This window comes from Triticum dicoccoides, chromosome 6B (genome assembly GCF_002162155.2).
Source record: "Triticum dicoccoides isolate Atlit2015 ecotype Zavitan chromosome 6B, WEW_v2.0, whole genome shotgun sequence".
In the NCBI taxonomy this organism is placed as follows: domain Eukaryota; kingdom Viridiplantae; phylum Streptophyta; class Magnoliopsida; order Poales; family Poaceae; genus Triticum; species Triticum dicoccoides.
The window spans coordinates 717,238,254-717,249,420 of NC_041391.1; the positions used below are offsets into that span (position 1 = coordinate 717,238,254).

The 11,167-nt window shown below is 48.7% G+C and overlaps 1 protein-coding gene across 1 annotated transcript in view; it reads right to left on the reverse strand.

Annotated features, from left to right (window-relative positions):
* Positions 1-8,890: 8,890 nt before the first annotated feature.
* The window catches only part of LOC119321652 (disease resistance protein RGA5-like), a 5,142-nt gene continuing 2,865 nt past the window's right edge, over positions 8,891-11,167 (reverse strand). Inside the window, exons 2-3 of the mRNA XM_037595241.1 lie at positions 9,005-10,973; positions 8,891-8,914 (exon numbers count right to left, since the gene is read on the reverse strand). Of these exons, the coding sequence (XP_037451138.1) occupies positions 8,891-8,914; positions 9,005-10,973 (1,993 nt within the window). The remainder of the gene's footprint in view (positions 8,915-9,004; positions 10,974-11,167) is intronic.

Genomic DNA, 11,167 nt, shown 5'->3' on the forward strand with positions numbered 1-11,167 from the left:
CCAGCCCTCCAAACTGCTTCGGCCTGCAGACCTGGTCCCAAGCCACCAGACATTGTCCTCCATTGCTTTTCTCCTTACCAGCCCAAAAGAACGACCTCATCCAATTATCCATCTCCTGGAAAACCCATACTGGAGCGTCCGTAATCATCAGGTGGTGCACCGGTCTAGCTGCAACGACGGACTGGACCAAAATAAGCCGACCGGGCCGCTGTATAAGGCCTCTTTGCCAGGCAGGAATCACCTTCCGGACTTGGTCCAGCATGGGCATCCATTCGGCCCGCGTTAAGCTTCTGATCGCAAGCTGTAGGCCAAGATACTTGCATGGAAATTCAGCAAGCCCACAGTGCAGTAATCCAGCCACCCGATCCTTGTCCTCCTGGTCGCCTCGGATCAAAATCGCCGAAGATTTGCGGTAGTTAACTTTCAGTCCCGAGGCCTCTCCAAACACGTCCAGCATCTACCGAACGGCCGACAAGTCTTGCCACGAAGGCTTGACAAACATCGCTACATCATCCGCGTAGATCGAGAGCCTTTTCAGTGACGAAATGCCGGTGTATGAGCTGAGCACTCCCAAATCTGAGGCCTTGTGAACAAGCGCCGTTAGCGCATCCATGGCAATGACAAAGAGCATTGGCGAGATTGGGTCGCCTTGGCGAAGACCGCAGGCGTGCAAGAAACTCCTTCCCGGAACACCATTCACCACCACTTTGGTGCTAGCCGAGTGCAGAATTGCCATTATCCAAGTCATCCATCTCTGCCCAAAACCCTTTGCCTGCATGACCTCGAACAAAAAGGGCCATGATAGCGAGTCAAAAGCCCTTGAGATATCCAGCTTCATGAACACTCCTGGGACTCTTTTAGCATGAATCTTCCTCGCCACTTGCCGCACCAACAAGAAGTTATCATGCAGATGCCTTCCTTTAATAAATGTAGATTGGTTCATGGCCACAATCTCCGGCATTTGACTGCGCAGCCGGTTGGCGAGTACCTTAGCAAAGAGCTTGGGGATGCTATGGATTAAACTGATCGGCCGGTAATCCCCAATCTCCTCCGCATCCGGTTTTTTTGGAATGAGGATTATGTGCGCCTTGTTGAGCTTAGCAAAGCCCCTAGTGTCCCCCACATAAAGCTTAAGCATCACGGCCATGATGTCCGGTTTAATGATCTGCCAGGCTTTTTGGAAGAACGCTCCGATGAAACCATCCGGTCCCGGTGCACGATCCGGTGCCATTTCCTTGATGACCTGCCAAACTTCCTCCTCCATGATGATCTCCTCAAGCATGCTCAGTTCAGCCGGCTCCATCTGCAGATATTGTAAGTTGAGGGTGTGATCCCTGGCCTGTGCCGTGCCCATCAGTTGTTTGTACACCTCCCCGAATGTATCCACCATTCTCTCCTGGTCTGTGATGATTTCGCCTCCATGCTTGATATGCCGGATGTAGTTCTTGGTCCTTCTGCCATTGGCCACAGCTTGGAACAGCTTGGTGTTGGCGTCACCCTCTTTGATCCACTTGAGCCTCGACCTCTGCCGGTCAATAGTTCTCTCGAGCGCGGCCAAACCAAGGAGCAAATGTTTTAGTGTTCGTCGTAGCCACGCCTCCTCCATCTGCAGAACTCTGTTCTCCTGGGCTACGTCCAGCCTATGAATGACCCAAGTGGCCACCCGCATGAGCATCTTCACATTTCCTAACTTGCGTTGGCCCCACGCTTGCAAGTGGCTAGCCGTGTTTCACAGAAAAGCATCCAACCTCTTATATGGATCAACAATGCCCGCATCGCACACCCAGGCATCTCTCACAGCATCCTCGAAGCCATCCATTCTCGTCCAGAAAAGCTCGAAGCGGGACCTTTTCTTTGGGCGGAAGTTAGCGCTCGTGGATAGATGCAAAGGTGCATGGTCTGAAACTCCAGTAGAGAGTGCCTGCAGCAGATAGGCAGGATTCTCTAACTCCCTGTCCACCGAAATAAGCACACGGTCAATCGTGGTGAGGGTGGGCATCATTCGTTCATTGGACCACGTAAATTTACGGCCGTGCATGTACATCCCTTGAGCTCTTGGTCATCCACAAACTGCCTGAATTTGTTCATCATCGTTCTGTTAAGGTTGTTATTGTTCTTCTCCGCGGCATGTAGTATCATGTTGAAGTCTCCCAGCAGCATCCACGGCCCCGGACACCCCGCACGTCTCGCGTCTAGGTCCAGCAAGAACTGGCACTTCTCCTCGTCACCTTGTGGCCCGTAAACCACCGAAATCCACCAAGGGTCTCCAATCTTCGTGTGTACCAGACCCGGAATGAAGTTAGCGTTGTACTGGAAAGAGTCCACCGTCAACACCGAGCTATAACACACCAATAAGATGCCACCCCTCATCTCATTGGACGGCAAGTAAGTGAAGCCATCAAAAGATGGCCCTAGACATTGCATAACAATGAAATGGTCCATTACATCCATTTTGGTTTCCTGGAAACACACCAAGTTACACTTCACCGTACCCACGAATTCTCTCACAGCCTTGCGCTTTGCCGGATTGTTCAGGCCACGAACATTCCAGCACAACACTTGGGGGTGTAGATCCATAGAGAGACCTGCCACCCACCCCACCTCCCACCTCCTAGTTGACGGAGATCATCACCGAGTTGCTCGCCTCCAAATCCACCGCCGATGGGATGGTCTTGCCGAAGAGAGCAGCAATGATTCTCACATGTTGCTCCCGCAGTGGAGAATCAAACAGAGCCTTGAGCTCGTGGACCACCCCATCATCGACCACCATATCCTTCGGAACCATGCCAAGGGCATGGAGCAGCACGTTCTCCGCCGGATTCTCCTTAGTTCTTCTTTGTCCCGTAGCCTTCTTCGAAGATCGCGTAGCTCTCTTGGGCGTGAAAGGCTCTGCATCCGGACGCAACTGCGCAGCCTGCACCTCCTTCAGCAGGGGAGGAGCAAGTTTTTTAATGATGTTGGAGCAAAAACTCTTCAGCTTGCCGTAGGCTTGGGCCTCTTGCATCGTCGTGCCTGCCGTCTCGTCGCTAGTTTGCTCCTCGTGGCCAGCAGCAGCCATTTCCCTGTGCAGCCCAGGTTCAGCAGGTACAATGGCCATCTGCTGTTGCCTAATCCCATCTAAATCCTCAGCGCGATCGCCCTCCACGACCATGTTACTGTAATCTGTGGCGCCGTACGTGCATGCCTCCATGCATGATGCATGTGCATGATTCCCGTCATGGCCCCCACCCTCGGTGGCCACTGCATGGCCCTTCTTTGATGGCTCTCCGCCCAAGGCCAGAGCCTTATCCTGCAGCTCGCCAGACCTGTCTTTCTTCCTCACCATAGGTGGCTCAGCGGGTCCCACCAGCTGATTCCTGTCCTCCTGCATTGAGCCAGACACGAGAATCTCAGGTGGGTCCAATCCCCCAGAACCCATGAGGACCACCTCGCTCTCCCTTGGGCGTAGGGGGCTCGCCATTGGCTCACAGGGCCTGTGCACCCCCCGACGCAACCGTCGCCACACTGTCCCGAGGCGTGCCCTGGAGAGGCAACTGCCCCGTCGCCATCCGTTTGTCGGCCTGGGGATCCACATCCTGCCCAACTCGGTTTGTCGCATCTTCCTCCAACGGTAATACATGCGCTTCCACCACTTGTCCAGTCGCCATCGCGCCAACCCTGTTCAAACTGCCCTCAGGAACCTTCTCCCTTGCGTCCCCACCCATCTGCTGACCTGAAAGGCGGTCAAAAGCTGACTTCCGAGCCGTCACCCTATCCTGCAACCTCACAGGTGGCCCACCAGGCAGGGCGACTAGGGTGGGGGCCATCGGGGGCAGGCGCCAGTCTGGCTCCGCCAAGCACCTTGCCGTACCGCCATGGCCGCCGTCGCCAGCCTCGCGCCCAAGCTCACCGCCTCGCACATCACGCACACCAAACTGCCAAACTAGCTGCCGCGGCCTCGAGCCCTGTCCGCCATCACTGAACTCGTCCGGTGAGCCTGGCAGTCCACTCTGGTCACTGTCCGAGGAGCCGCCCAAGAACCAAGGCTCCCCTGCTTCCCTGAAGTCCGCCACCGCGTCAATGTGGATAAGGACCTTGTACTGCAACAGCGGCGGAGGCATCTCCGATCCGGGCTCCGGGATGGCGAGCCAGCGAAGGGAAGGGATCATCATCGGATCGGCAGTCCACGCCGTCAGCCTGAAAGCAGAGAGATCCGCCCTGGAGCTAGTTTCCGGCGCCACCGTGTCCACCTTGCAGGTCGTCCCAAGCAGCTCTTCCGCCGTCTCCCTCTCCCAAGCATGGGGCGGGATCCCCTCCATGAAGACCCAAACCTTGAAGCCGAAGATGGAGTGCACTGCCTGCGATTGCCGGTTCCATGGCCTAAAAAACAGCCGGTCCCCCTGAAACTCCACCTCCGGGCACGCCGCAACTCTGTTCCTGATCGCCGCCGAGGCAAAAACCACCAAGAAATCCTCCGGCCTGTACTGGTGAACCGTGACTTGATCCTCCGTGATGTCGAGCTTACCCGCCAGAACCTCAAGCACCCGTTGTGGCGCCAGCCTCCGCCGAGCACCGCCCACGTAGGCAACCATGGCGAAGCGCAGCCGACGCTCCAGATCCTCCGTGGACTGTGAACGCCGGACCACGCAGATTTCCGATTCGCCCTCAACCATCTCCATGGTGACATGGAGCCTGGGGGCGCTAGCCGAGGCCACGCCACCTCGGCCGCCCGCGGAAGCGACGGGGGCGGCGGCAGCGGGGCGGCCGCGCGAGCCACCGGGCGATCCGGGCTCACCCGCGGGTAGGCGCGGCGAGCCACCTTGGCGATAGCCTCACGCATGAGCTCATCAGCAGAGGACGGGCTCCTGGGTCGCTTGCAGCACGGGAGCCATGGCCAGGCATCCCGCACCGGAAACAGACCTCCAGGTTGGTGCAGTCATGTCGAAAGTGGCCTTTTTCAAGACACCTGAAGCACTTGTCCCTCAACTCCGGGATCACCTCCACACGCAGCGGCGGCGGTCCACCATGCCTGGCCCTAGAGGGACCCGCCTGATTCCCCTCGCCATGGCGGAGCCGCCAGAGCTCCTTCTTGGACGGAGGCGGCCGCTCCCACGCCGTGGCAGAGGCCTCCGGCCGCGGCACAGACTCCACCGCCGGCAGGGCGTCGGACTCCACCGAGCCCTTCGAGATCCCCAGCCCAGAAACAATCGGACTCTCTCCCTCCAGTCGGGTCGTGGAGGAAACATATCTGGGGCTTGAGGTCATGGCAGCAGCAAGCGGCGGTGCCAGAGAGGGGGGCAGGACCAGGGTGGAAGACGAAGTGCCCGGACCGGCCGGAGTGGCGCGAACCGGGGCGCGAGACGCGCGGTGGACGCCGGCGCCGGAGTGATGCACGGCGGTGGGGGCGGGGACGCTCTCGCTCTCGCCCCGAGGAGATTAGTTAGCTAAGCGAGATTATTTATTTGTTAAAAGAAGGTCTTGCTTAAGACTATTACTATTCGTGCAGAAGCATGTGCGCTCGTAAGCCGAAATGCCCTCTTGCAAGAACCGAGAAATGACTGTAATTTAAACCAAATGTCCCAACGTGGTATCCTTTTTTCACTATCTTTATCTTGAAAAGATCCTTCCAGGAAGACCCATGTTGAATGCTCCCTCGGTTCCTAAATATAAGTCTTTTCATATATTTCATTATAGACTACATACGGAGCAAAATAAGTGAATCTCCACTCTAAAATATGTCTACATACATCTCTATATAGTTATAGTGTAATGTCTAAAAGGACTTATATTTAGAAACATAGGGAGTACTGTATTTCTCACACTTCAAAATTTTTCATGTCTTGAGATACGAGTAAAACATCGGTTAAATGTTTCAAACCCAGTTACTTTATCAATGCACGCTTCATATCAATTTTCATTTCATGGTTTTCTAAATTTGCTATATTTTTTAAAATTGTGAACATTTATTAAATTTATGAAAATAATTTGTTTTAAAATACTTGTTAGAATTTGGAAACAATTTCTAAAATCCGGCCATTAATTGTATTTAGGAAAAAAAAACACTTAAACTAAAGGCTACTCCTTCCGTCCTAAAATAAGTGTCTCAACTTTATACTAACTTTATTACAAAGTTGTGCTAAGTTGAGACACTTATTTTGGGACGGGGGAAGTAGTAATGATGGGGTGCCAGAAGGTTCGTAAGCTAAGGCAGTTATGAGTGGAGATGGTGTGGCCAACGAAACTGTACATACCTGGACCAACAAACAAAGCCCCACACAGTCGCTACGCGCTAAATTGAGCATTTGCTTGTCCACTGCACACATTATGAGCGAAACAAAGGTCCCATCCACAAGACCTTTTCAAGTTCGTGAACATTTTATGAAATTCATGAACATTTTTTAAAATTCAAGAATATTATAGAAATTTATAAAAAAATTGATTCAAAACCATTTTTCAAATTATGGAGTATTGTTTTTGAATTCGCTAACATTTTATGAAATTCATGATATTTTTATAAATATTTGGCCATCTTTTTAAAAGAATCAGAGCATTTTCTAAAATCATGTTGTCGATGACTTTTAGGAAAAAAAATCAGAAGTAAAAAAGGGGTGTTCAGAGGATGGTACACTAACGCAGCAAATGGTGCTCTCAGAAAAAAAAATGGCCAGTGGCTTCCCCCAGAAATGGACTAACCAATGAAGCTATGCGTAACTGGGCTAGCAAACGAGGCCGAACACAATTCGTATTTGCTCATCCCTCCACGGTGAATTTTGAAATTCAAGATTCTTTTAAATTCTTGAATAATTATGTATGAATTTCTTTTGCAATTTATGAATATTCTAAAATTTATGAACATTTTTCAAATCTACAAGATTTCAAAATTCATGGAAAAAATAGTTGAATAAAATTTTCGAACTTCAGGATTTAGTTTGAATTTCTTGAACATGTATTAAATTCATGAATATCTATTAAATTTGTGAATATGTTTTAAACTTGGTTCACTTTCTAAAATTCTACGATAGCTAGGTTTTGAAGAAAAAAATCCACTCAAAGACCATTCAAAAAATGGGGCGCCTAGAGTTTGGTAACCTAACGGAGCGAATGGTGCTCCAGAGAAATAGTTGGTGGTGGCACGTGTCAGGATCTTCAGTACTGTAAATGTCTTGTGTCTATATTACAGGCCCTGACGTTTATCCATCAGCACCATCATCGTCAATGCAACAAAGGCGAAGCGTGCTCCGATGGTGATCCCGTCGGCAATGATGACCGCCTCCCCCAAAACATGGATGCTGGCGTAGGAAATGCACCATCATTCCAAAACTCTTGGACAATCTTCACCTCCGTCTTCCATCTCCGGCGACCCGCCGATGTCCATCTGGCTCCGTTGTCGCTGTCCCTCAAAACCGCAAGCGCAATCTTGACTCCCACCGCCAGCTCCTCCTAGCCATCAGAGACGTCGAGATCGGAGTCCAGGCAGGAGAACCTAGATCCACTCGCGCCCACCATCGGAGAAGATGCCGGCGGCCCTAGTTTCATGGACAATGTTTATCAACCAATCGTATAACGGTGACATCCACTACAAACGAAATAGAATACAGAAGGCATGGCAAAGGCAATTATTGCACGTATTATGTAAAGCTTTTCGGGCCTAATTTGCATACTCACCTGCCACTTCACCTCGAACGAACGCGCGCGCGCTTCGTTGTGTACAAATGATGAAACTTTTAGGAGACAAGACATTTTTAATGAAGATATTTGATTAAGACTATGTGCATCGAAATGATGCAGAGAGGCCGGGGGTCAAGCCTCTTTTCTGAAACTTGTTTGAGCCGCGTACTGCCGTTAACTATATCTATGGATCAGCAGTATGTCATTGTCTATAAATGTATATTGTTTATGCCTAGTTAAGAATAAAATGATATCCACGGATGGTGCATCAGGCATAAGGTTTGTTGAAAATTTTATATTGCTTCCTCAAAAAAACTCCGCGTGTATCTCTACAACCGAAGACTTGATCGCGTGAGTTAGTAAGAACTTCAGTCACACGACCATGTAAAATAGCTTCAGTCACACAACTATATACTCCCTCCGTCCGGAAATACTTGTCATCAAAATGGATAAAAATGGGTGTATCTAGAACTAAAATACATCTAGATACATCCCCTTTTATTCATCTTGATGACAAGTATTTACGGACAGAGGGAGTACATACTATGAACCCAGGCCACAAATTGGATCAGCAGTCTTTAATATTACAAGATCAAGACAATCATATATCAAAACAAAAGGCCACATACGGCAACCATAATGCTCAATCCGGTACTCAGGTGCATATATATAGGTCTTCTCAATTTAAGTGAAGTTCACAACGTAAATGTCTCAGGGAAGGAGCAAAATAAGAGTAGATATAATCTTGTCTAAGCTGGTTTGTTTGGTTGGTTAGTATTTAGTCGTGTCATGAGTCCGGCTGCGAGTAGTATTAGTCATGTCCTTGTAGGTAATAGATAATGCATGTACGTGTACAAGTACTTGTAGGCGTGCGTGATGTTTGACTCCGTGTAGGTCTAGGATAGCTAGGTCAGGTCGTGCATATATACATGGCCAAAGCTATATCATGAGTTTGTAATACCGCGGAGAGAAAACAGGCACGACACGTGCCTTTGGCAAAAGTTTTTTTCTGTGCGCGTGTTCATCGTGATTTGATGCGATCGATCCTGAGGGCCGAGTTCCAACAGTTGCCAGCCGGTAAATGAGGCATTTCGTACCAGTGCTTTTAGTTCCAAATTCCGCCGCTACTAAGTACAGTAGTGCTTGCTGTCAAACATGATGAAACTTGTGTACAAACGCCTTGTCTCCTCAAAGAGACATGGGAGCTGAGAGTGCATTAATCCCTTGCTCGCGGATGGACTATCTAGCTGGAGCTTGTAGCCTTGTACTGGGAAGGAAACATGAACATATGATGAGCCAACAGATTTAAGAGGAAGATCATAGAGTATGTAAAATCTTGGGATTTAATAGTACGTACCTCAATGCGGCTAGTGCCGATTTTCTGAAAGATCAGAGTAGGGCGGTTGGGATGTGTGACGGCTGCTCTTTCCATGGCAGCCTGTGCAGCTGCAAGCGTGCTATCATCCCAGGCATATATTGAAAATTTGAGAGTAATGAGGGAGGGGAGGTTTCCCAATCCCATCCCGATATCCAAAACATTACCGCTAGCAGTGTGAGATTCGGGCTGTTTGTTGAACTGAATTCCAGTTTCGAGTTTTTCTAGCTTAGGCATGGATCCAGCTTCAAACACCATCCAACCACAAGCTCCCAAGGAAAACTTCTTCAAGCATCGGAACCCAACGTTACGGCTAACTGTTAAGCTTGTATCGCTGCCCTTCCCCATTCCGGTCACTTCCAGAATGAGCAATGCCGGTAAGCTTCCAAGGATGCACACATCTTCCTGCCCAAATTCATACACTTCTAGGCGCAAAAGCTGGAGATTTACAAGGGAACTCACCCACTTTGGAACCTGCCGCATGTGTGAGTTCTTGGTCATGATTAATTCCTGGACGCTAAGCGGAACATGGCACAAAGGTCCTTGTTGTAAGAAGGTACTTGCACCACGAAGAGTTAGCCAACGAAGCCTCGGAAATGCGCAGAGAGAAGAAGCAATAGCTTTATTGCACTCTTCCACTTCATTTTCCTGTGCAGGGATGGAATCACCTTCAAAATTGAGGGCTAGCTTCGTTAGGTTCTGTAGCTGCCCAAGTTCTCGCCGGAATTGAAATGGCTGCCTATAGACATTGACTTCTTCCAACATCTCCAATGCTTGCAGTTTCTGAATTCCATTAGGAATCTTAACACTACTGTCAAGAAACAGATGCGCCAATCTTCTGAGTTTCATAACACTGGCTGGTAATTTTTGTACTTTGGTACCTCTCAGGTCTAGCATCTTTAAGCAACTTAGATCGCCGATTTCTTCTGGGAGCTCACTTACTTCTGTCCATTTCAGATTCAGGTGCCTCAACTGAAACAACCTGCCAATATCTGCAAGGTGGCGGTTTACCACTTGGGGGCAAAGCTCAAGGTCCAAAACACGCAAATGCCCAAACTCACCGAGAGGAGGAATTTCCATGGAATATCCAAACACATTGAGTGATCGGATTTGAGAAAATATCATGTCTATCTTTGTTATAGAATTTCCTTCATCATCAACTTGGAGAGAGAGACGGCGAACTTTCCTTTTTGTCCCAGTAGCTACATAAGGAATACTGACTAGAGTGACAAAATTCTCTTCAATGGACTTCGATACGATGAAATCAAGAATTATGTCATGAATTCGACAACTCTCCACCTCATCATATTCATTTAACCATGCAACTTGTATCAAACTCCTATTGAGGAGCTCATTAAAACACCTCTCTCCTAACTGATGTGCTGTATATCTGCCATCTTCACGAATGAATCCCTCGGCAATCCATCTCCATATTAGGGCTTTCTTCTCAATAACATAATCTTCCGGGAAAATACTCAGATACAAGAGACAAGTTTTTAGATTAGGAGGAAGATCAAAGTAGCTAAGTGACAAAATCTTTATCATTGCTTCGACGCTACGATTTCTTTCAAGTGCACGACCAATTGAATCTTTCACTTTATTCCACATGTATTCTGTTCTTTCTGTGGTAGCCAATAAACCACATATGGCAATTATTGCCAAAGGCAAGCCATCACATTTTTTCAAAATTTCATCAGATACTTTCTGAAGTTGTGAAGGGCAATCTTCATTGGAATCGAATAGTCTTCGATGAAATAGTTGCCTTGAATGCACCATTTCCAGAGGCTTCATATTATAAATACAACCACTACATGTTGATCGACATGATTCTGCGACATCATTTGTACGAGTAGTGGTGATTATTATACTCCCAGAACAGTTCATGGGGAATGCACACTTAATAACATCCCATGTATCCACATCCCATATATCATCAACAACAACAAAATACCTGCACATAGATTTATGAGTGTGGCTTTAATATAGATCATACATTATGACATTTCCAATTTATAGCTTACAGCAGCATAAATCATATGTGCGTGGAAGTGGATTTTGTGCCCCCGAGCTTGTTTTTTTTTAAAACTCTAGAGTTTCAAAGAACTATAAAAAAGCATTACGGGTGGGCGCGGGCTCGCGCTTGTC